Source organism: Dromiciops gliroides, chromosome 1, assembly GCF_019393635.1.
Source record: "Dromiciops gliroides isolate mDroGli1 chromosome 1, mDroGli1.pri, whole genome shotgun sequence".
NCBI lineage: Eukaryota > Metazoa > Chordata > Mammalia > Microbiotheria > Microbiotheriidae > Dromiciops > Dromiciops gliroides.
Window position 1 is genome coordinate 47,883,906 of NC_057861.1, and position 25,662 is coordinate 47,909,567.

Consider the following 25,662-nt stretch of genomic DNA (forward strand, 5'->3'; position numbering starts at 1 on the left):
CACCAGGGTAAAAAATGACAAAGGGAAATGCACAATCAGTTGGAACAACCAGGGCTGACTGAGGTCTTAGGGAGCCTATGATATCGTCCTGAGGGAGCAGGTAACTCGGACATGGAATAGAATTCAAGGAAAGGAGGTGGTGAAGGGGAGTCTCCCCATAGGCTCATAGAATGTCAGGGCTGGAGGGATAGTCCTTCCTTGGGTTGTATAGCCCAAGCCTCTCACTTTAATGGCCCAAAGAAAGAAAGCAACTTGTCTAAGGTCACACAGCTTCAGTAAGGGACAAAGCTAGAACTAATGGAAAGGGTAATCTGTTGAAGGTGGAAGGAGGATGATGAAAGACTTAGAGGTCACAGTTCAAGGTAGTCCTTCCTGAGTCAAGGGTAATGGGAGGCCTGGGGGAAGGTAATAGAAGGGGGAAGGTCATAGGTCATCATAGTGGGGAGACTGGAGAGAAGTTGATTTGGAGGTCACAGTGGGAGCCTGATGACATGGTCACAGTAAACAACAGGATGAGACAGAAAGCAGTTAGGGCATCTTAATAGGAGGCTGGATGGAAGGGGAAAGATGGGAGACTGCTGAGGCATCGGAGGCTAGGAGTTTGGACAAGGGAGATGTGAAGCTGCTGGGCAAACCAGAGCCCTGGAAAGCAAGGGATAGGGGAATACTCATAACCCAGCAGCAGGTCATGGTGGGAAAGGGAGGCCAGGGTTTTGGAGGCCAGGGGTCAGAGGGGAGTTACATATTGGAAGGGCCCCCAACATCCTCTGGTCTCCTAAACTCAGACCGCTGCAGTGTTGCAGAATTGTTAGCTGATTGATTTTTCAGGGATATGAAAATAGTGCTAATCTGGCCATGAATCCTCAGCATTGTGTTCAGGACCAAGGTGGAGGCAGGGCTTTTCCTTGTTCTTGCAAGCCCCACTTCCTCACCTTTGACAGTGGGATAGGCCAGATCAGAGCCTGGGCATTGCCAGAGAGGAGTGATGATGCCTGAGGAGGTGTCATGGACCCTAGACCCGGGGATGTGTGTATGTGGGACTTCTCTTTCCTCAGTTCCTACCCAGAGGAATCACCCTCCACACTAGGGCAAAAGGTAAGAAAGAGACAGAGGCGGTGTTCTGGCCAATCCAGAATGATCGAGGCCCAGTGTTTATTCCAGCCCGAGCCCAGCCCCCTCCAAGGTTATGGTCAGCACCAGGGGTCAAGGTGCCTGGGTTCACTTTGCTACTTTATCACAGTCCATTATCAATGAATTTTCCTCAGGTCCAGGTGGGAGAGGTAAGAGCTGATGGTTCGCCTTTGGACCTCGTAATCTCCTTCCTTTTTCCGCAAGCACATGGTGACCTGTATAGAGTTGAGGGATGGAGAACGGTCAGGAGGGATGGGGGCACCACCCCTGCTGAGAGCCCCTTGTACATAGCTGTGGTCCCAGAGAGGACCTGAAGGCAGCCTTGTGGAGCCCCAGGATCATAGCCAGGAATCAGGGTTATTGGAGCTGGTCTCACTTGCTAACTTTGTACATTTCTGCCCAAACCTAAGGCCAGGTTTAGGGAGAAGGCACCTAGGTAGCGTGTTCATGAGCCTCATTGAAAGAACTCTCTACTGATTGAGAAGGTAACAGGGAGAGTCTGAAGGAAGGCTACTTGAAACTTTCTCCTAAGTAAATTCATTCTTTCTGTCTTTGTTTCTTTCCCTGTAGTTCTGTTTCTACCTAAGTTTCTGTCTCTTCATCTTTTACCCCTCTCTATCTCTCTCTATTTCTGTCTCTGTTTCAGTCTCTTTCTAGCTATCTTGGTCTCTGTCTTTCTTTGTCTGTGTCTCTCCATCTCTGTCTCTCCATTTTCAATTCTATTTAATAAGCACTTGTTCAGTGCCTGCCAAGTGCCAGGCACTGTGTGTTTTCTCACTCTCTTTCTGTCTCTCCGACGCACAGAAATTTCTCTCTCAAATTCTCACTCAGGCACACATACCCTCCTTCACATATGAATAGACACACACCTCTATTACTTTTTTGGTGGGACAATGAGGGTTAAGTGACTTGCCCAGGGTCACACAGCTAGAACGTGTCAAGTGTCTGAGGCTGGATTTGAACTCTGGTCCTCCTGAATCCAAGGCTGCTGCTTTAATCCACTGTGTCACCTAGCTGCCCCCTGACACATACACTGTACCTTACACTTTCTAAACTCACATGCACTTACATCCTCTCCTATAGTCAGATGCATATATGCAGCCATAACCACACTTATGTTCTCACATATACACACTCATTCACTCTCTGACAAGCATATGGGATCAGGACATCATAGATTTAGAGCTGGGAGGGAGATTGGAGGCCATATGATCCGATCTCTTCATTTTACAGATGAGGAAACCGACTCATTGAGGTGGCTTGATGATGGTCACATATATTACAGGATTTGAACCCAGTGTCTCTGGCTCCAAATCTAGCAGTCTTTCCACTGCCATCACAAAGGCTTCCTCCCATAGGGATCCTCTCTTTCTCTCCTGGTCTCTGTTTCTCTGTCTCTCTGTGTCTGTCTGCCTGTCTATATTTCTTTCTTTCTGTCTGTCTCTCTTACACACACACACACACAGAGAGAGAGAGAGAGAGAGAGAGAGAGAGAGAGAGAGAGAGAGAGAGAGAGAGAGTCCTCAGTGGCTCTTAGGGGTTCCCCAAGGGTTTTCTTACCACAAAGCAGCATATCAGGCTAACGATGAGCCCCAGGAGCATAGCTAGGCAGATGAGGATGATGGCCCAATAGGGCAGGTCTAAAGGGAAAAAGGAGAAGATGCTCAAGGGTCATCATGGGGGTAAGCATAGAGTGGGGAGTGTTGTTTGCAATTCCCACCCCTCTGGGAAGGACAATTCATGGGTAGGATGCAGGTTGTAAGCTAAAGGACCCGATCCAGAACATCTACCACTTCCCACACTACCAGACCTTTGCCATTCTGATGAAGTTGACCTAGGGAAAGGGGGGCAGGAAGACCATGGGAGTGAATTTAAAGAAAGGATCTGGGTCCCAGAGCATAGGAGAAAAGGAGTTGGGTAAACCGAGGGAAGGTCACTTGGGGGCAGAAAAAAATGGTTCAGGATCCTCGCTGTTATACTCTGGGACAAGAAGCACAGAAATCCAATGTCAAAACAAGAAAATGTGACAGTGATACTAAGTCATATCCAATTACAGGGGAATGACTATGGTGCGAGGACACAGAACCCTTCCCATGTATCCCTACACCGGATGCTCAGGAATTGAAAACACAGTCAGGGATCTGACAATTGATAAGGATGACCACTATTCATTTGTCTGATGAGCATAGTCCAAGACAAGTGTTCTAGGATGCTCAGCATTGAGCGCAGTCATCCTGGAGACTCAGTTCCTGCCTCCCCCCTTCTCCTAATCTTCAAGAAGTAGCCTTAGCTCCCTCCCATGGGGAACTGGCATGGGGCTGCACTCACGGGTTTTCTTCATTGTTCCATCTATTCTGTTGGTAGAATACCCTGAGGACAGAAAAATATAGAATTAAGGATAGGAAATTTATGGGTTGTGAGCCAGGGAGCTAGATTGGGTGAAAAAGATGATGAGAGAATAATAGTTGGAGAGACCACAAGAGACAGGGATCAAGGAGCGGGGAAAAGATATAGGGATCATGGAGAGAGACATTTGCATGGGACAGGGGTTGAGATGGGGGAATGGCATTCAGGGAGGGAAGAGGAAGTGTAGGCACCAGGGAATGTTGTCTTTGGGGCTTGAGATGTCAGGAGTCTAGCATTCCAGGAAGTCCTTATCCCTCCCCACAGCCCATCAGTGCTTGTTCCCCATAGACCCCCTTAAGAAGACAGAGAGAGCAGGCTGGAGAGCCAACCTCCCGCTTGGCCCCTCACCATCCACCAGGACACTGTTCCGATCCAGAGTGAAGTTCTGTAGTCGGGTGCCATTGTTTGTCAGTCTGAGGAACTCTTCATACACGGCAGCCCTGTCAAAGCCCTGGCCTCGAGTGGTTTGTGTGAAATCACACAGGGAGTCCACCCCTGTGTGGCTGCTGGGAGGGACAGGCCTAAAGAAGAGATAATGATGTCAGCAAGCGAGAGAGGAAGAGGGCAGCTAGGAAGGAGAGGACCCCAAGCAGTGGCCGTGGGGGAATTGGGCTGGACAGAGCAGGCCTCTGGCCCTGGCAGGAAACCCTTCTGGACAAGAGAACTCTTCTCACCACACCATGTGGCTGCTGGTGCCTCCCCACCAACATTAGATTAATTTATTAAGTGTTTTGTTGATACTTATATATGTATCTAGATCGTAAACTCCTTGAGGACAAGGCCTGCTTTATTCTTTGTATCTTCTGCACAGTGCCTGATGTATAGAGCATGCTGCTTAAAAGCTTATTGATTGGGTGATCAGTGATATATACTCTTGTATAAACTTATCCATGTACATGTAATCTCCCTAGACTGTAACCTCCTTGGAGGCAGGGACTACTTCATTTGTGTATTTGGGGATTTATATTCCCCGGCACCTGTCCCCCTGCTTGGGACAAAGCAGGAGATCCATAAATGCTTCTTAGTTGATTGATTGATTAATCTTCCAGGCAGTTTGTCAGTATAAGCCTGATGTTTTCTGTATCTCCCAGACCCTTCCCTGGTTGCAGGTCTAAGGTAGCTTTCAGGAGGGAAGAAGGGAGGGAAGGAAGGATAGAAAAGAGAAAAACGGTAGGTTCCTGAGACACATCAGAGGAAGGGCTTAGGGAAGGGATGCTGTGTCCTGAACATGGTCTGTTCTGGGAACTGGCATCCATCCACCAAGTGCTGCTTCCTGGAATCGTGGGGGTGAGAAGCCAGAGAGAAGTGACGTCCTTGACGGAGCTGTCCCTGGGGAGAAACCTCACCTAAAGGTCTGCACTTGACAATCAGAGAAGTACTTCTTGATGCTGCTGTTTCTGAAGAGCTGGTTTAGCTGTAAGAAAAAGGAACATTTCCTGAGATCTGGCCCTCAGGCTTGATTGTGTCTAGAAAAAAGAGATACTTAAAAACCCTTTCTTTAAAAAAAGAAAAGCCATGCCATGGGGCTAGCCTCTCTGCCTGGCAGATACCAGCCTAGTCAGGCCTAGATTAATGGAACAGGTGACTGAGCTCACCTTTCTGGGTACCGGGGGCCAACCAAGGGGGAGTAGAGGGCCTCTCACTCTGAAAAGTTTTCCAGAAAGGCCCTTCCATTTCTGTTTCAGGCTCAAACCACCCACTTGTTTCTTTCTCACTAACAGGGTGGTCTTGGGTATACCCCTTCCAGACTCAGCATTTCCTTCTGTAATATGAAAGGGTTGGCTAAATGGTGTCTAAAATCACTTCTCTCTCTTCATCCTATCCTTTGTATCCATTCCCTTCCTTGACTTTCATCTCTGTCATATTTTCTCCTGCCAACTTAGAGGTAGTGTGGCATACCCAGGTTCAAGGAAGGCCTGAGTTTGAATTCCATCTGTGACATACTGGTTACATGATGCTCGGCAAATTACAGTATCCTAAATTTAGAGCTGGAAGGGAGCTTCAAGGACATCAAGTGCAACTCCCATGTTTTACAGATGAGGAAACTGAGGCTAGGTGGTCACATAGCTTGCCAGGGATCACAAGCAAATGTCTTAGACAGGATTTGAACTCGGGTCTTCCTGACTCCAAATTCAACACACTATCCATTGGGACCCCTAGCTTCTTCACATAACAGGCAACTCCCTCTAAGGTGCAGATAAGGTATTGATCTGCTTTGGTAGAGGGAATTGCTTCACTGGGACATTTCTATATCAGTGAAATCATAGGTCCACTAAAAAATACAATAACCCCAGTTTTGAAACCTTCACGAACCTCCCCTCCCCCACTAAGGCCCTGTCTGTTGCCTTTGTCGCCCCATTTTCTTGGTGAGTCTTTAGACTGAAACTTCTTCCCAATTATTCTCCACGGAACATAGTGGATGGAGGTTGTCCAGGACTCTGCTATAGCTCTGCTGTGGCCCATACTCTAGGGGAAAGGCCAAGGAAGGGTATACTTGGGTGCTGTCCATGGTGCTGAAAACCCCAATGAAAGGGGTTGGGAAGGAGCTTACCGCCTCCTCAATGCCATTTTTGTTGTCCTGATATTTGGCTGAGTCAGGGAGTGTCAAGTCCTGGGAATAGAGCAGGCTGGTGATGGTGAAGTTTAGCCGGAAATGTTGGAGCCTGGAGTCAATCAATGGCTTAGCTGTAGACAGTGGAAAGGCTAGTTCCAATTCTGGGGAAAGAACAAAGAAAAAGATGATGATGATGGTGGTGGTGGTGGTGGTAAGGTGGAGACCAAATCTGGGAGAGGTCAGAGAGAGGTCATATAAAACAGTCCCCTTTCTCCAGGGATAAAAGTGTAACTGGCCCTTTCTCTAGCTCACACCCTGACCTTCTGAGATAGATGGCACCAGTGTCTGTTTCAGGAGGGCTGGAAGCACCCAACTGCTCCCAGGAAAAGTCTGGTGAGTTAAAACCACAGATGGCCAGAGCTGGAGGGCCACTTAAGAATTCAGCTCCCTCATTTTACATGTGGAAAAGATGGGATGCAATGAGGTTTGTTCATCAGATCTGCCTAGAGACCGCCCTGATACCCCCTTTAACTTTGTCTTATGATGACTTTTCCCAGGACACTTTCTTTCTGCATTTGTGTCAACTCCAGAAATTCCCAACAAGATTAGCACTCATGTATAAAATGCACACAAGATTAGGAAGTTCAGCTCCAATTTCACCTCCCCAGGAAAGGGTCCCTAAATTCCCCAAGCCAGGAATAAATTTCCAAGAGGTTTTAAAATATGCTTTGGTAGAGGGAGCTTTCTGCCTTTGTGACCCTGGGCAAGTCTCTTTACCTCTCAATGCCCCAGGTCACTCTGAGACTTTAAGGTACAAAACATGTATTGATATGTGCTGGTAAAGGGAGTTCTCTCCCTGGGGTTCTCTGTACCTTATAGTCTAACAAACTTCCTAGCTAAGCGCTACACTTCAATCCCATGTCTTAATTTCACCCCAACTTCCTGCAGCACAAGCTTCCCAAGTGATTTCTTCTGCTTCTGCTCCCCATAAGCTCCCTTCCCTTCTCCCATCCCCTCCCACCCAGGCCATTCAGCCCTTGGCATCCTTCCCTACTTGTCACTTGAAGGTTATCCAGCTCGTAGGAGTCCCCCAGCCAGTGGGCGGTGGCATTCTGGGTCCTGTCCAGAAACACTTGTCCGATGGTGTCAGGATCCAGGTTGGAGGAGAAGCTGCAGTTGCAGGTGACCAACACAGAGCCTATCCTGTGGACCAAGATGGCAGGATGCTTGGCCAGGGGCCTTCCACAATTGGGGACCCACTTGCCCATCCCACTGTGGCCTTGGTCTACAAATTCACCAGCCCAGGGAGGTAGTGTGAGAGGATTCCACAAAACCTCAGATCAATTCATCAATCAACTGGCATTTATTAAACACCTACTATGTGCAAGGTACTGTGCGAGGCAGTGGGGATACATGTTCACTTAATCTAATCTCACTGGAAGGAGCAGAGTTCTTCTATAGGGCCTCTCTCTTTTGCTCACCCAACCACCAGCAACTCTGATTTTAAGGAAGTCTGTCTGTCTGTCTGTCTGTCTGTCTCTCACATACCCTCTCCCTCTCCTTTTCCTCCTTTCTTTCTTCTCTTTTCTCTCCTCTTTCTCCTCTCTCTCTCTCCCCCCTCTCTTTCTCTCACACACAAATACAAACCTTCTCCCTTTCCCTCTTCCTCTCCTTTCTCTCTCTTTTCTTCTCCTTTCTTTTTTCTCTCTTATCTTCTCTTTTTCTCTTCTCTTTTCTCTTTCTTCTCTCTCTCTCTCTCTCTCTCTCTCTCTCTCTCTCTCTCTGTCTCTGTCTCTGTCTCTGTCTCTCCTCTCTCTCCCCCCCTCTCTCCTCCCTTCTCCTGCAGTGGAACTGTGATTCAAACCCCTTGGTCCTCTAATCAGAATCTTAAGGCATTACATTGAGAAGCTGAGAGGCAAAATATTCTGGTGCTTGAGGTATTTTTTGAGGGGGTTGTGTAACATTAAGCCATTAATACTTACTAATTCATGAGCCCACAACTGTTTATGAGTCTGACTGGAAAAGCAGAATAAAGCCCTGACTAGAGGGATACAAGGCATGAACATGGGGGAGGAAGCTTGGGAAGGGAGGGAAAAGGAGAGGAGGTGGGGAACAAAATCCAAACGATGTTGAACATTCTTGGGAGGCCTAGAGGAAGGGAGAGGGCCAGGCACATTGAAGTCACTGGGGAGAAAGTTAAGGGGAGGACCATGATGAGATGGGACCCCAGTTATCCATCTATGCAGGGTTATACCTTGCCAAGAGACAAAGTTATTTTGATAAAAGGAAAGACATTAGAGTTGCCCCAAAGTGGAAGGGGCAGCCTTGGGAAAAGAGGAGTTCTCTCCTACTAGAGGTCTTCAGACAGAAGATGGATGACCATATGTCAGCCCTATGGTATTAGGGACTCTTGTTCAGGTCTAAGGCCCACTAAACATCCTCTGCAATTCATCCCAACACTTGATTCTGCAATTGGTTTGGACCCTGCCACTGGGCCCCACTGGAGAGGGAGGGAGCCTGAGGCAAGATTGGCTGTGCCCAGTTCCTTTTCTTGTCTCTTCACAAGGACACTGGAGATAAATCTGGCCTGTCCAGAACTAGCCTTGCCCTGAGTGTCCCCAGGGGTCTTAGATCATAGATCTTAGTGCTGTCAGAAGCCAGCAGGAAGACTGGCCCAGATGGAGCCAATGATGGGGTTGGCAGGGGTCGGGGAAGAGCAATCAATTATCCATTAAGTGCCAGCACAGGGGCAGTGGGGGGGAGAGATGGGGAGGGTTAGCTGGGGGGGGGGGGGGCTGGTTTTCCTGGCCAGAGCCACACCTACCTGAGGCCTGTGATGAGGCAGTAGCGGAATCTATCCTGGAGCTGGCTGCTTGAGTACAGCTGTGTCATCTGAAATAGAGAACAGAATGGTAGACCAGAGTGTGCCCCTACCCCTGTTCCTCCCCAGGCACCCAAGAAAAGCTTGGGGAAGCTCTGCAGGATCCATTCTGAGAACTGGAAGAGTTGTTATGAAGACAGCTCCACAGGCTCGCTCTCTCACTCTCTGTTTTGTTTTGTTTTGTTTTTTGGTGAGGCAATTGGGGTTAAGTGACTTGCCCAGGGTCACACAGCTAGTAAGTGTCAAGTGTCTGAGGCCGGATTTGAACTCAGGTCCTCTTGAATCCAGGGCCAGTGCTCTATCCACTGTGCCACCTAGCTGCCCCTGCTCTCACTCTCTTGATCACTCCCTCCACTCCCCCCTCTCTTTCCCCTCTGTCTCATCCCCCACGCTGTGTGTGTGTCTCTCTCCCTCCCCATCTCCTCTCTTCCCCTCTCCTTCTCTCCCAACCAATACAGATCACACTTGCCTTACAACCTGATTATCTTAGAAACTATCTGGGACCCTTAGTTAAATGCTTTGCCAGGGTTGCATAGTCAGTGTGTTGTCAGAGGCAGGATTTAACTCCAGGTCTTTCTGAGGCAGAGGTATACAGGCCCAGAGAACAAAGGGGACAGGAAGGAGAGCATTCTCTAACCCTCCATTGGAAAATGCAGAGCCCTAGCTGGAAATGTTAGTTCTGGAGAAAGTGCCACGAACCTCTTTCAGGGTAAGGGGCGGCAAAGGTATCAACATTTGGGTGTGGGGTTGATATTGTCCTATGGAGGGGGGAACAGAAACCCCAGGACACTGGTGGGGAGGGGGGACTCTACAGGGGTGGGGGACACAGAGGATTGTACATGCTGTCATTACTCCTTAGCTCTCTGGGACAAAGCCCTAATTGACACACCCTAGTTATGGCTCTCACAGAGTATAAATGTCCTATAAATGTCTTCTCTGGGATGTGCTAATTGCTAGACCAGGAAGGAAGCTGTAATCACCTTCAAAGCATTCTTTTGGCCTTAACTTTATGCCCTCCCTCATCCATCTTTTGCAAACTGCCTGAGTCATTTTCCTGATACCTCCTCTGACCACATCATTCTTCTACTTAAATGACCCTCAGAGCCTCCTCATTACTTACTAAATAATGTATCAACCTCTATGTCTGGCATTCAAGACCCTCCACTGTTTGGGTTTAATTGACCTTTCTATCTTTTATCTTCAAATCTTTTGAATCATAAATTTAGCTATGGAAGGGACCTCTGAGGTCATCCAACATCCCCCGCCCCTTACCAATGTTATTTTACAATTAAGAAAACTGGGGCCTAAAGAGATGTAACATTCCTTAGGCCACATGGGTAGCAAATAAAAGAGGCAGGATCTGAATCCAGGTCCTTTGACTCTAAATCCTTCCATTTTTTCCCACTGCACCACATTTCCTTCTCTCACTCTATGTTCCAGCCAGACTGAACTGGTCTTCTGCCCCCACTGCCCCATCACTTCCCCAACACCCATTCCTATCCTGCCTTCTCATCTCCATGTCTGAAATGTCTTCTTCTTTTCAAAATCTCTCCCTTCCCTGGAGACCCAATTGTGGTACAGAGACATAACTAGGGAGGGACCACAAGTGATTTGCCCTACCACTAGTATTGTTCAAGGGCACAATACCCCTCTAGCACCTCACTAGCTTGCTCCTGCCCACAGTAGCAGTTTCCACTTGGGGCATATCTCTCCTCCTCTTCAGGTAGGAGATTTAGATGGTGCAAATGAGACTCTCCTCCTTTGCCTGGTCTCACTCACCATGGAGGTGGGGAGATATGCCCCTGGTGATATACCGCAGCCAAACCTCCTTGTTTCCTTGCACCAACCCCCCACAATTGCCCCTATTTGACTCAGACACAAAAACTGCTAGTTATGGTTTTGCTCAGGAGTCATTTCTTCCAAGAATCCTTCCCAGTCCTTCCCTCCCTCCCACCCCCAAGATAAATGTGATCCTCCCTCTTAAAATTTCTTATAGGACTTTGTCCAGACCTCTCAAAGTCATAACTAACATTTCTATAGCCCTTCAAGGTGATCTTTATAAATACCTTTCCAGGTAGGTGGTATTATTATCACTACTTCACAGATGAGAAAACTAAGGCTGAGAGGTCAAGTTACTTATCTAGGGTCAAACAGCTAGTAAGTCTCTAAGGCAGGATTTAATTTAGGTCTTCCTAACTTCCATTCTATATACTATATCACTTAGTCTCCTCATTTACATTTATTTCACTCTTGTATAATAGTTGGTTGTGGATATGTCTTGCTCTGCAATTAGAATGAAAACTCCTTGAAAGAAAGGTCTGTGTGACATTTATCTACCTTCTCCTTCATCTTATATGGAATATGCTTAATAAATATTTGTTGGTTGGATGGATGCATGGATAGATGATATAGAAGTAGAAGTGTGCATGGATGGGCGGATTCATGGATGGGTGGATGGATAAATGGTTGAAAGGAGGTAGATAGTGATCAGAGTGGATTAGGGGGAAGCACAAGTTCATAAGGATCCTACTGATGTGGTCCAAAGGTATAGATGATAGAAATGCTTGAGCTTTCTATGGAACCAGAAGGGATGGAGAGAGAATGAGAGTGCCAGAGATAGAAGAGAAGCATTAATAAGAAGTCGGCATGGGGGCAGCTAGGTGGTGCAGTGGATAAAGCACCAGCCCTGAATTCAGGAGGACTTGAATTCAAACATGGCCTCAGACACTTGACACTTACTAGCTGTGTGACCCTGGGCAAATCACTTAACCCTCATTGCCCTGAAAAAAAAAAGATAAGAAGTTGGCATGGAGGAATTACATGTTGGTGGTCAAAGTCTTGTGTTAAAGGGGAATATCAGTGGTCCAAGGTCTGAGGAGCACTGGAGCTTTTCCAGTAAGAGAGGCATCACATGCAGGACTAAGGGAGGAGGTTTGTTCAAGATCCTGTCTCACAGGCACATAGATTTAGAGTTGAAAGGGACCTCAGAGGTCATCTAGTTCAACCCTTTCATTTTGCAGCTGAAGAAACTGAGGCCCGTAAATATAAAGTGCTCAAGCTCACCTAGGTACTAAGCATCAAAAATGAGATGTAAATAAATTCTAACTCCCAACTCCATTTTCTTTCCATTCTCCTGCCTCCCTCATCTGGAGTACTGTGTGTGGTTCAGGGTGCCACATTTTAGGGAGGACATGGGTGGTTGGGTCCCCTGACCTGAGGCATAGGTGAAAGAAAGAGAAAGAATAGAGCTGCTTGCTTGGGAAATGGAAGATAACAAGACTTTTGGAAATAGGAATATAACTGGCACACAGACCTTCCTTTCAAGGAGTTTTCATTCTAATAGCAGGGGAAGATGTGTCCACAGGTTTCAGGCAGGGAAGGGGCTAGACAGTGTGTGGGGATTTGAGGACTCTCTGAGTGAGACTTGATTCTTGTAAGAGATGCAGCCGAGATTTCCTGTAGATCCCGGGCAAGTCTGGTCTCTAAGCCTCCTTTGTGCCAGGAGATTGATAGATTCTTTGTCCTTAAGGCTGCTGATGCTGTCGGATGATGCAAGGGATGAAAAGGGGTGGGGAGATGCTTCCAAACTTGGAGGCCTCGGGAAGGACTATTGACATAGCTCTACCAGAAGGGACCTCAAAGACCATCTAGTCCAACCCTCTGATTATACAGATGAGAAAACTGAGGCCCAGAGTTATAAGTGATTGTCTCAAGGACAAATAAGTGATAAGTGAAAGAGCTTCTACGTCCTTGATCTATGGTAATGGAGGGGACTGGGCTAAGGCACTACTTGAACCTAGTGCTTCATTACTGGGGCAAACATCTGGGCACATGAAACTTCTGACTAATGCCCACTGAGGAAAGATCATACAATTTCATGGCTGGAAATTAAATATGAACAAGAATCCTCTTTCCACCATCCCCAACAGCCTTTGCTTGAAGACCTCTAGTAAGAGGCAGGGAAGTCACGATCACTCAAGGCGACCACTTTGTATCTACTTGCTACAAAGCTTTTCCTTACATCCACTAATTGCTCCTTAGCCCACCCATAGGGGTTAAGCAGAACAAATCTAATCCCTTTTCCACTGAGGGCTTTTTAAAAAACCCTGCCTGGCCCCCACCAAGTTTCTCTTATCCAGAGTAAAGCTCACTAACTCAACCAATTATGACATGACACAAACTCAGTGCCCATCAACTTCCTAGTCACCTTTCTCTGGATGTTCCTCAGTTTGACAGCTTTTGGAAATGTTGTGCCAAGAACTGAATGCAATACTCCTGAGGTGGTTGGGGCAGGGCAAAACCCAGCAGATGCATCACCTCTTTATCCTTGGATATGATGTCTCTCTTATTTCTACCTAAATCATATTTCATTTTTTTACTTCTCCAATGTTCCTACATGATGAATTTGCAATCCAAATAAAATTCCAAGCTCTTTTCAGACTGACTTTTGTTACTTTTTTTTTTTTTTGGCAGGGCAATGAGGGTTAAGTGACTTACTTACCCAGGGTCACACAGCTAGTAAGTGTCAAGTGTCTGAGGCTGGATTTGAACTCATATTCAATCCAGGGCCTGTGCTTTATTTACCCACTGTGCCATCTAGCTGCTCCTGATGTTACTTTTTTCAAATCGATTAAAAAAAAAAACTTGAATGTATGACTTTACATTTATCTCTATTTAAATTTTGTCTTGATCAATTCAGCCCATCTTATCTCTGTCATCCAATGGGTTGGCTATCCCTTTTGGCTTTGTACCTTTTGCAAATTTGATGAGGAATTCTATCTATAACTTTATCTAAGTAGCTAATAAAAATGTTACATAGCACAGGTTCAAGTACAGATTCCTGGCAACTCCACTGAAGATCTGCTTCTAAGCTAACACTGAACTATTGACTCTCTTTGGGTTTCGTTACTTTTTTATGTGCCTACCTATATGATCATCTATGGACAGCTCTGGATAGTGGATAGAGTATTGAGCCTGGAATTAGGAAAACTTGAGTTTGAATCCAACCTACTACCTGTGTGACCCCGGGCAAGTCACTTAACTCTGTTTCCCTCATTTTCTTTATCTGTAAAATGAGCTGGAAAAGGAAATAGCAAATCACTATAGTATCTTTGCCAAGAAAACCTCAAATGGGGTCATGAAGGGTAGGACATGACTGAAAAATATCTGAACAACAAAAATATGATTGTTTAGACATTTCTCCATTTTGCCCAAAGGATAGCATGGGGCACTTTGTCAAATGCCTTTCTAATATTGGGGTAAACTTTATATCCACAGCCCTCCTCTGATCTTCCAGGCTAGTAACCCTTTCAAAATAAAGTTAGTCTGGCATGATCTGTTCTTGAAGCCATACTAGGTCTTTGTGATCACTGCTTCTTTTTCTAAATGATTACTAACAATCCCTTTAATACTGCATTCTAGAATTTTACCAGTAATTAAAGTCAAGTCCAGTAGTCTATAGTTTATAGAATTCAATCTTTTCTTTTAAAAAGCTTTCATCCTTCATGATTCTTTTCTTTTTTTCTTCATGATCTTTCAATGATCGCTGACAGTAGCTCATCAATTACATCTTGTTCCTTTGGTATCCTAGGATATAATTTTCTGATGGGTGGAAGGGCAATTAGGCACTCTCTTTCAACCCACTTATTCATCTTGGCTACCAATTCCCTTTTGGCCATTTTGTCCAGTGCTATTCAGATGAAAGATAATCTTGGCAGTGAAAAAAGAAGGAAAAACAAAGTTGAGGTGCTATGCTATCTTTCTTGTCATCTGTTATACTTGTCCCATCCATTCCAACTACTCCTATCCCTTCTTTGAGCCTCTTCTTTTTCTCAAAAATATATACCAGTACCTTATTGTTGTCATTAGCTTTCCTTGGCAGTTTCAATGTATTTGGAGATTTAACACTTCTGACACTATTAGTATAGTATCGCACCATATTTTTTAATTTTTGTATTCATACTCAATTACCTGTCTTTGTTTCCATCTTCTCTATATGTCTTTTTGTTTGTTTTTTGTTGTTGTTGTTGTTTTTGCGGGGCAATGGGGGTTAAGTGACTTGCCCAGGGTCACACAGCTAGTATGTGTCAAGTGTCTGAGGCCAGATTTGAACTCAGGTACTCCTGAATCCAGAGCCGGTGCTTTATCCACTGTGCCACCTAGCTGCCCCTCCCTCTATATGTCTTTTAAAATGTGCCTTTGAAAATTCTACTTGGTTGGTGAGTTCCCTGTATATCCAAACTCTTCTTTCCATTTTCATCCTTATCATAATTGTTTGTTTAGAATTTCATTCTTGAGAGCTTGCTTTTCCTCCTGGGCTGGCTTTCCCCATAGATTTTTTTTTTTTTTTTTTTTTTTTTTTTTTTTTTAGTGAGGCAATTGGGGTTAAGTGACTTGCCCAGGGTCACACAGCTAGTAAGTGTTAAGTGTCTCAGGCCGGATTTGAACTCAGGTACTCCTGAATCCAGGGCCGGTGCTCTATCCACTGCGCCATCTAGCTGCCTCTCCCCATAGATTTTTAAGGAATGAGATTCCATCTCTCATTGCTTTGAACCCTTTGAAATCTGCTCTCCTAAAGATAGTGTGCATGTCAAACTATTGCTAGTTCTTCTCTCCGCAATCACAAATTCCAAGATGGAATGATTACTTCCTCCAAGGTTGCCACATCATTCCCACACTATCATCTAATTTTTCCTTCTTGGTGAGAATAATATACCGAATAGCAGATTCCTCTCAATGGTTCCTCTACCTTTTGAAGGTTGAAAGTATCATCAAGGCAAATCAAGAAATTATTAGCCATTATGCTTGGGACAGAGAGAGTACCAGGGGATATGTGCATGATTGAAGTCCCCATGTTATATTATGCCTCTGAATCAGGCACATCATCTATTCTCTTCATCTATTTTCTCTTTCTGCTCAAGTGCTCTGTAGTATATTGTGATGATATTTCTGTTTCTGTCTTCATTGGCCTTCACCCAAAAGCTTTCCACCATGCTTCTCCCTTTTGGTTCCTGGATTTCCTAATGATAGCTCAGCTGTAATTGCTGCCAAATGCAGCATAGAAAATACATTTAGTCATAAAGGAAAGCCCAGTGGCACTGGAGCCATGGCCCCGGCTAAAGAGTTCCAGGTTTGTGATGGCCTCTAAAAATCTTGGGCGAGGGACAGGAAAACATTCTTCCAGGTAATGGAAATAGGGACATTGGATGTCATTTTTTGGCCATAGACCTCCTTTTATAATAACCAAATATGCCATCTATTTGACAATTATTCATTATCTGTAAATTATAGAGAGCTGCACTTAGACTGTGAGAAATACAAAGTTTGAATAAGACAAAAACTTCATGGCACTAAAAATCTAGTAAGAGAATAAAGACAGCGACAAAGAGGATTCTTAATATTCTATTACATGACTGGAGAGGCATTATGTGAGGACCCAAGAGAATGACTGTTAGGAACTGGAGCTACTGGGGAAGGGAATCAGAGAAAACTTCCTGGAGGAAGTGTTGTCTGAGGCAGAGTTTAAATGCTGGATAGGAATTCAGCATGTGAAGAGGGAGAATGTGCACACACTAGATCTAGGTATCAGTGTGAACAAAAGCACAGAAGTGGGAGATAACTTATCATGGGTGGGTCCGAGAGCAGTCCAATTTGGGTGGAGTGTAGAGTAGCTGAAGGTGAGGAATAGAGAAAACTGAAAAGGTTAACTTCTGCTAGATTGTGAAAGGCCTTGAATGACATACAAGAACACTTGAACTTTACTCAGCAAGAAACCAAGAGAGTGTTTTAAGTAGAGGAGAAATATGACCAAATCTGTACATAATGATCCTATTCACATGGATTTATGCCATCTCTGAGCTAATATATGCCCTCTTCCCTTCCTTTTCTTTCCACTTAAGACATCCATAAGTGATGAGAGCCAAAGATTAGCTAATAAGAAATTTGGATGAGCGGGGGTGGCCACAGCAACCTACCTTGTTCTGGATGTCTCTCTGCAGTGCTTGGTACTCTGGGGATGTGGGGTCAGGGTTGCTAAGGTTGTGGTTGATGATCCTGAAATCAAGCTGGTATTCTCCTTGTCCAGGGATACTCTGAGATGAATAGCCTAGAGTTAGAGTGGAGGGAAGAACTGTTCATAGGCTCATCAGACTCAGAGCAAGAATCAGCTTTAGAGATAATCTAGTGAAACCTTCCCATTTTACAGATGAAGAAACTGAGGTCAATGGAGGAGGGATGTTTTCCCAGATTATCCTGCTAGTGTCAGAGTTAGGATTTGAATTTAGATCCTCTAATTCCAAATCTAGCTTTCTCCCTTTTGGCATGCTTTCTTCAGGAAGTTGTGGCCAGAGGTAGGGACCCCGCAAAAATGTACTGGCAACCTGGGATGGAAGAGTTGATATTAAGCCAGCCCTGTTGGAAACCAACACCAGAGATGAAGGAGTGTGCCTGCCCTTCTGAACTACTCTTTTTTATTGTTTTGTTTTAAAACTTTATTCAAGTTTTCTTGATGCTTTTTCCTTTTTCTATTACATTTGTTTCCAAATATAGCCTTCCCCTCCCCTCCCCAGAGAGTCTCCTTTGCAATAAAGATTTTTTAAAAATTCAGTTTAGCAAAAGCAACTTACATAGTGACCTCATCTGACAACATTGCCCACTCACACTCTCCCATCTCAACTCTTTTCTGGGCCAAGGCTTGATCATTATAATTTTCATGGTGGTGAGTTTGGGATTTTTGTTCTTTACATTTACATTGCCACAGCCATTGTGTACACTGTTTTCCTGGTTCAGTTGGCTTCACTGTACATATATATTCTATCTATGTTCTCTATATCTTTACATGTATCTCTGAGTTCTTCATATTGATCATAACTTACTTGCCTCTCCATCTTACCAGCAAATATCTTTCAGTAGATTTCAGGAGAGAGAGCACTGTATGTGGGAGGAGGGGTGATTTTTTGTTTGTTGGGGGTCAAGGGAGATACAAGTCTAAGGAAGCAGCAACCCCAGTCAGGTTTGGACCATCAAGTCCCCCCACCTTTGAGAGGTGATGACACTTTTGTTTAAGAAAAGCATCCATCCCCATATATCTGCACAGCAAAGATGTATTTTTTAAAAAATTAGACCAAATTGAGGTGAACTTGGATTTGAACATTTCACTATGGCTACAGGGTTGGGGGAGGATGAAGATATGCCTGAGGGTATCACCTAATCAGAGCTTGGATTCACTTCAGTAGAGAGGAACGGCAGTTTGCTGACTCATGCTCTAGCTGAGAGCATCGTAGAAACTCAGAGTCATCTAGTTCCAGCAATAATTGCCACTAGTCTATAAAGAGGGGTCATGGGGGAGGGGAGATCTGGAGGAAAAGAAGAAAAGCTCAAAGAGACAACAACAACAAAACTTACTTGGGGTAAAAATCACCCAAACTGGGTCTCTGGAATAAGAGTGACTGCTCACCATTGAGACAGAGGCTGTCTTTGTCCAAAGCATAAGGTCCCAGCCTAGTAAGGCCGTGAGTCTGCTTGCTCAGTTCCTGGTAAACTCTCTCTCGGTCAAAGACTGGGCTGGTGGGGCCTCTCTGCTGGACACATATGGCATCCACTCTAGTTGCTGACCCATCCTTCGCAGGTCTAAGAAAAGACATTGAATGGGACACAGTGTTGAGATCGGTGTATCAAAATCCCACCTTCACAGGAGAGGGAAGTTGCAGCGCATGACTGTATGCTTCCCTGGGTTTCTGTGTTACAAAGACTAGAGAAGATTGGATGATATGCCTGAGGCAACTTGGAATAAGTGACACTAATTAGGATGACTGACAACCTCCCACTAGCTGTAAGGGCAGGTGTGTTGAACTGCCACAGGTGCGCAATGGAGAGACCCATCTTGGCAAGAGAGGTCTTGTTCTACACAGTGACTTACAAGGGAAAATCATGTTCCCCAAAACCCTGGACCAGGGGATGGGGATTAAAGCGCTTTGGGAATTAAGATAATGGGGATACTAGAGCCCAAGAAGAAGCATGGAGGAAAGTAACCTTTATTGGGAGTCTAGTATGAGACCTATCCAAGGCATATCCTGGGGGCCCTAGGGGAGAAGCCTCCCAAATCCCTAACCATCAGCTGCTGGAGCCTTACCTCAGAGATATCAGTCCACATCCAGTGTAGTTCAATCCAATGCTGCTGTTCCTGAACAAGGGACCCAGCTGACAAAGGAAGATGATTAGAGAATGCTCAGACAAGTATGAAATGGCTAAGGAATGATGGTATGGAGTGGGAAGTGCCAAAATCTCACCAGTCGTTGAAGGGCCCCTTCTGTGTTGTTAAATTTGGTAGAGCCTGGGTGTCCCATGTCTGTAGTATAGGGTAGATTAGTGATGGTGAAGTTCAAGGTAAAAGGATGCAGTCTGAGGTCACTGGCTGCAAGAAGAGAGGGAGAAAAATAACCCTATCTGAGCTTTGGGCGAAACAGGGACCATTGGTGGGGACAGGGATGCATCTATCCCTAGCCTTCATTGCCAAAGTTTGTCTAGACAGCGCCTTCTCCCCAGGGTACCACTGGCTTTCATTTTCCTTGTCTTTTGAATGAGACACAAGTTCACACAAGATTGTTCTGGTGAGGGATAAGATCAGCAACCTGAAAATTAAATATTTTCTTTGTGATCTGGGACTCCAGTCATAACCCACCAAGTCCCATATTTCCCGGCCCTGGCTTTGCAGGTGAATTATGGAAATTTGGAAAGACCCAGAGTTGGACTCTCTTTTAGACAGCATGTTTTCTCCTTGGTATAAGAGTGGAGCTATTTGAGTGTTCTCCAGGGTATTGAAGCTTTCACTTTCTTACCAGTCCAGTGTCCAGGTCCTGTGGGTCCCAGAGGGATTGCAGGTGGTGGTATGGTGGTTAGGCCAGGAGCTGCAGAAATGAATGTGATTAGATATGAACTAAGACCATGGTTACAGAAAAGACCTGGGTGAAACTGAGGTCATTTGGGCAATGGCACAGGATGCTTCAAATAGATGGTGCTAAATAAATGCTTGTTTAAAGGGGGACTTAATAAATGGTGTGTGTGTGTGTGTGTGTGTGTGTGTGTGAGCGCGCGTGCATGTATGTGTGTCCTACACCTGAAGATCACCAGCTGAGGCATATTCTCAATAACTTAAGTCATAAGGAAAATGGAACTCAGGACTACTAGTTATCTCATGAGATGATTTTTCCATCACATACTGCTCTTTTCCACAGAATTGAAGTTTATCTGACCCCTATCCCTGACCTCTCTGTGGGTATGTTTGAAAAGTAATTACCACCCAATCTCTGACAGTGAAATCAGGAAACCAATGTTCATGCATCTAATATTGGGAAGGGATCAAAAGACCCAGAGATCTGGGGTTTCTTCCTCACAGAATCTTAGCCCTGGCAGGGCATACAGAGGGCATCTAGCCCAGGGATACCACCCCCCTAAAGCATCTCCCAGAAAAAAATCATCCTGTCTCTTGGATAATATTCAGTAATGAGGAACTGACTACCTTCTGAGGCAGCCCACTCTTCTAAAGGGACACATTTCTCATGATAATTGAGTGGGTTCCAGGGATATTTTTTAAGCAAAAGTCACTGCTACACATACTATCACCCTGGGGCCAAAGGCCAGATGTCAAGAGGTGAATATGGTTAAGGTCTCACAGATGGCCCAGGACCCAAAGGGGATTTAGTTGATTAACAAAAACACTTACTGGTACCCAATTGGGGTGGATTTCGTTCATTGTAACCTGGAAACCAAAAGATGAACAATTAAACATGGAAGCAGAGAATAAAGGAAGAGAATTCAATTCAACAAATACCTACCATGCACTACACTGGGCTAGGTATTGAGGATACAGTGACAATTTTTTTTTAGTGAGGCAGTTAGGGTTAAGTGACTTGCCCAGGGTCACACAGCTAGTAAGTGTTAAGTGTCTGAGGCCGGATTTGAACTCAGGTACTCCTGATTCCAGGGCCAGTTCTCTATCCACTCTGCCACCTAGTGACAAAATTTTAAAAGTTTCAAGGAGAGGAAAAGAAAGAAACCATCACAGGGCTCAAAGGGACAAATGGAACGAGTCAGGTTGTTATGCCTAAGCACCTGTGGGGAGAAGGCTGTGCACTGAGAAGTCTCCTGTATAACCCCTAAGTCTCTGATTTGAAGAATCCTGGTAGAAAAAAAGAGTAAACTTGTGGCTTGTAGGGAAAATAGAGATGAGGTATCTGAATCAACTCACTTTTGCTTTCCCCTTGCCTATGGAAACAGAGGAAGGCAAACCCTTTCAGTGTCTGTCCTCGATGTCTCCTCGCTCCCCTCCCCAGCCTCCTGGTTTGTAAGGAGGGTTAAGCACACCCAGAAAAAAAGCTAAGATGAGCTAGAACCAGAATCTTTCATAGCTTCCATTCTTAAACACTCTAAAGTACAAAGGGTCTCAGAGGCCTCTAGTTCCCAGGCAGTAATCCCAACAAGTGGACAATATGAATGGCAAAGGACTGAAAACTTTGTTTCCAGCAACAATAGAGAGCAGGGAGTATTTTATAGTATTTGTGAAGAATATATGATATTTTTGTTGTGGTTAATTGACAGCCAGCTATCTCTGCTCAAAAGTGCAGGCTGAAGCAATACAAGATCTCAAACTATTTTACAAACTGATAATCATCAAAACTAATAATGACTAAGAAATAAAGTGGTTGATCCATGGAATAGAATAACTATACAATATACAGTAGTGACCAAAGTAACCGAGTGTTTGATAAACCCAAAGACTTTAAAGTCTCCTTCAAGCTAAACATGCCCAATTCTTTCAACTAATCATGGCAGAGTCCTGTAAAAATACTTCCGGGAGTAATCTGCAACTGGAAGACTCACTGGATGGAGTGCTGGGCCCAGGATTCTAGAAGATATGAGTTCAAATCTGTTCTCAGATAGTTATTAGCTGTTTGACCCTGGAGAAGTCACTTAACCCATGCCTGCCTCAGTTTTTCAACTGTAAAATGAAGATAACAACATATCTCACAGGGTTGTTGTGAGGATAAAATGAGATGATATTTGTAAAGAGTTTAGCACAGTGCCTGGCACATAGTAGATGCTTAATAAATTATTGATCTCATCCTGTACTTTCCCTTTGGGACAGCTCTAATATTTCATCTTGTTAGTCTTGGACCATCATTTCAGTGTGCTGATTTATTTCTGGAACTTAATTCTGTCCATATCAGCTATACATCCTTTCCAACTGGTGTCATCTAGTAATTTTCTGCCATTTATATCTCCATGTAGGTAGCTAGATGGCAAAGTGGATAGAGTGCTGGGCCTGGAGGCAGAAAGACTCATCTTCCAGGGTTCAAATCCAGCCTCAAACACTTACTAGCTGTGTGATCCTGGGCAAGTAACTTAACTCTGTTTGCCTCAGTTTCTCATCTACAAAATGATTTGGAGAAGGAAATAGCAAATCTTTTTTTGTTGTTTTGTTTTTGTTTTTGCAGGGCAATGGGGGTTAAGTGACTTGCCCAGGGTCACACAGCTAGTTAAGTGTCAAGTGTCTGAGGACGGATTTGAACTCAGGTCCTCCTGAATCCAGGGCCGGTGCTTTGTCCACTGCACCGCCTAGCTGCCCCCTCACTCTGGTATCTTTAACACAAAAACTCTAAATGGGATCATGAAGAGTCAGACAATACTGAAATCTGAAATGATCAAACAACAACATGTCTCCATCTAAGTCATTGCTAAACATATTGATCAGAATTTTGTGGTGGCTACTAGGTGACAACACTGGAACCTATGAGGCATAGGGTCCCTTGTAAAGCAGGTATGGGTAGAGTCTGCCTAATGCAGTTGGATCAACAAGGGATGAACAATAAGGAAAGTATCTGTGTTTGATCAGGGTCTGAAGCTGAATGGGAAGGATAGGATCAAACTGCTAATTCTCGGACTATGACAGGAGACAAAGTGGAAAATGAACACTGATCCCAAAGTGACACCCTTTCAAATTCCCCCATTTCCATCAAAGGAACCATCAAACTTCCATTCTCGGGGTTTGTATCTTCAACATTATCCCGGGCTCCTCACCTTTCCTTGCCCACACATCCAATTAGTTGCCAAGCCTTCCCTTTTCTACCTTCATGACTTTAAATTAATCTCTTCATTCTACTGACACAATGAACACCAAAGTTCATGTCCTCTCACTTAGATTATTTCAATGGCATCCTACTTGGTCTCACTACCTCAAGTCTTTCCCTACTAGAGTCCATTGTATTCTCTGTTGCTAAAGTAATTTTCCTTAAACCCAGATCTGATCATGCAGCTCCCCTACTCAGTCAACTCCAGTGACGCGCCCAATTGCCTGTTCTGTTCTCTAGGACTAAGTATAAACTCCGTTTAGCTTCTATAGGTTTTTACAATTTGGCTCCAACCTCTCTTCCCACCCCCTCTTGCAGTCTGCGATCCAACCAAACTAGCTTCTTTCTTTTCCTCACATGGCATTAGATCTCCCATCTTCATATCTTTACTCTGGACATCCTCCAAGTCTGGAATATATTCCTTCCTTACCTCTACTTCAGAGTCCCTCCTTTCATTTAAGGCCTGGCTCAAGCATTGTCCTCTGCATAGATCTTTTCTGATCCCCACTGCTAGAGCCTGCCCTCCCAAACTACCTTATATTTAAACTGCTTTCTATAGATTTGCATTTATTAACTTTCTATTTATGGGGTATGATTGTATATGTCCCAGTTCTCTCCCCCGTTGGAATGTAAGCTTCTTGTAAGTAGGCATTACTTCCCTCTTTGTGTTTGTATCCCCAGGGCCTAGCACTGCACCTGACAAAGCAGTTGCTTAATGAGCAACTCCTTATGGATTGATTACTCACCATTGAGGTAGAGACTGTTTTTATCCAGGGTGTAGGGTCCCAATCTGCTGATACCATGTGTCTGGTTGCTCAGTTCCCAGTAGACTTTCTCTCTGTCCATAATGGATTTAGTGGGGTTTCTCCAATAAGTACACACTGCATCCACTCCTGTGGCTAAGCCATCCTTCTTTGGTCTGGGAAAAGACACATTGATAAGAGATAGAGTACTAGGTAAGATGCCAGAGAGCTTGATGGGGGAAACCACCCAGTGCATGAAGGATGAAATTGAGATCCCTGAATTTTTGTGAAAATGGTTGATTGTGTGACAATGGTGCACTGATTGTGTGGGCAGGAGTGTTGAGCAGCTAATAATCTCACAAAGCAGAAACCTATTTATAATAGAGATCTTGTTCTAAGGAGAACTGTGAAGGAAGTCACATTTCTGATAAACCTTGTACAAAAGGGTCAGGGATAAAGTAATCTGGGAATTAAAAAATGGAGCTCAAGACACTTACATGTGAAGAAGCCACCTTTGTGGAGAGCTGGGGGTAGAGGGATTATGTGCCCCTGAGGGGTCAAGGGACATACTCCAATTCCCATCCCACAAGCTCGAGGGTCTCACCTCAGGGAGGCCACTTTGCAGCCAGTGTAGAAGTTGCCTATGCTGCTTTTCTTGAACAAGGGACTGAGCTGGAAAAGAAAGGAGGTGGTCAGTATACTTAGGTCTAGTCAGGTAAGGAGTCAAGGAAAGGGGAAGGCAGCCATGTAGGTGGGACTTGAAGCAGGAATTGAGGAGACTCACCAGGCGCTGCAGAATGCTCTCTGTCCTGTTGAATTTATTAGATCCAGGTTGCCCCATGTCTTCTGTGTAGAATAGGTTGGTGATGGTGAAGTTCAGTGTGAAAGGCACCAGACTCTGGCCACCAGCTATAATGGGAGAGGGAGAGAAATTCCATGTTAGAGTTTGTAGAACATCAGTGCGCATAACTGGGCATATCTTGTGGATTCTGTGGATTATTCCTTCCTGGGAGGAAAATTCAGCACCCTGGCCCTATTGATGCCCTTTGTTAAAGGACCTCTCCCCTTCCCTAACCCCCTTTTTCCTGGCTTTCCAACCTCTAATCTCTTCTCTAAAGACAGTAAGACACTCTAGGAAATAAATCATAGACGCAGGTGCTCTCTACCTGTGGTGCTGAAGAATGATGGAGGAACCAGAGAGGTAGATGGGGTATATGTGGTCTGCACAGGAGCTGATGGGGAAAAAAACCATGATGAATGAAAACCACTACCAAGATCAGAATGTGATTGGCACAGGCAGGGTCCCTGACAATGGGGTGAAAGGCAGTGCCACTGGGTGGGAATTCAACCCAGAGAAGTGTAAGGTAAGAGTCAATGGGAGTCAACCACTGTAGGAGGGAACAGGGCCTGGGGTGGAGAGTCCTTGTTATTAAAGTTTGTCAGGTCTGGGGCTTCCTGCCCAGGGTGTTCTAGGTTGCTACTTTCTTCACCTTTTGAGAGGGATACAAAGTCTCATGACAAATTCCCAAAGATAGTGTTCTGACCAAGCATTCTCTTAAGTCTTTATTTGTCTCATAGATGCCTTAGTCTCTTTCAAAGCATAGCCCTGAAACCTTTCCAGACTTCCCTAGTTTGTTCTCTCCCTACTTCTATCTCCTTGAAATGACTTTGTTTTCACTCTGTATATATTTCATATACATTGAATCTGTTTGCATATTGAGGGAAAGAGTTGTTGGAGAGCAAACATTCTTTCTTTCTTTCTTTTTTTGGCTTTGAATCCTGAATGCCCAGAACAGTACCTGGCTCACAGTAGCTGATGAATAA

The 25,662-nt window shown here is 44.9% G+C and overlaps 1 protein-coding gene across 1 annotated transcript in view; it reads right to left on the minus strand.

Moving 5' to 3' along the window:
- Positions 1 to 1,167: 1,167 nt before the first annotated feature.
- Positions 1,168 to 25,662, minus strand: part of MUC16 (mucin 16, cell surface associated) — a 159,085-nt gene continuing 134,590 nt past the window's right edge. The window contains exons 96-113 of the mRNA XM_043990385.1: positions 25,005 to 25,070; positions 24,623 to 24,747; positions 24,443 to 24,510; positions 23,842 to 24,014; positions 20,692 to 20,727; positions 19,808 to 19,876; positions 19,259 to 19,383; positions 19,102 to 19,169; positions 18,427 to 18,599; positions 16,946 to 17,076; positions 8,916 to 8,983; positions 7,146 to 7,294; positions 6,089 to 6,252; positions 4,884 to 4,951; positions 3,886 to 4,058; positions 3,460 to 3,501; positions 2,692 to 2,771; positions 1,168 to 1,346 (exon numbers count right to left, since the gene is read on the minus strand). Of these exons, the coding sequence (XP_043846320.1) occupies positions 1,248 to 1,346; positions 2,692 to 2,771; positions 3,460 to 3,501; positions 3,886 to 4,058; positions 4,884 to 4,951; positions 6,089 to 6,252; positions 7,146 to 7,294; positions 8,916 to 8,983; positions 16,946 to 17,076; positions 18,427 to 18,599; positions 19,102 to 19,169; positions 19,259 to 19,383; positions 19,808 to 19,876; positions 20,692 to 20,727; positions 23,842 to 24,014; positions 24,443 to 24,510; positions 24,623 to 24,747; positions 25,005 to 25,070 (1,877 nt within the window). The 3' untranslated portion in view covers positions 1,168 to 1,247. The remainder of the gene's footprint in view (positions 1,347 to 2,691; positions 2,772 to 3,459; positions 3,502 to 3,885; positions 4,059 to 4,883; positions 4,952 to 6,088; positions 6,253 to 7,145; positions 7,295 to 8,915; positions 8,984 to 16,945; positions 17,077 to 18,426; positions 18,600 to 19,101; positions 19,170 to 19,258; positions 19,384 to 19,807; positions 19,877 to 20,691; positions 20,728 to 23,841; positions 24,015 to 24,442; positions 24,511 to 24,622; positions 24,748 to 25,004; positions 25,071 to 25,662) is intronic.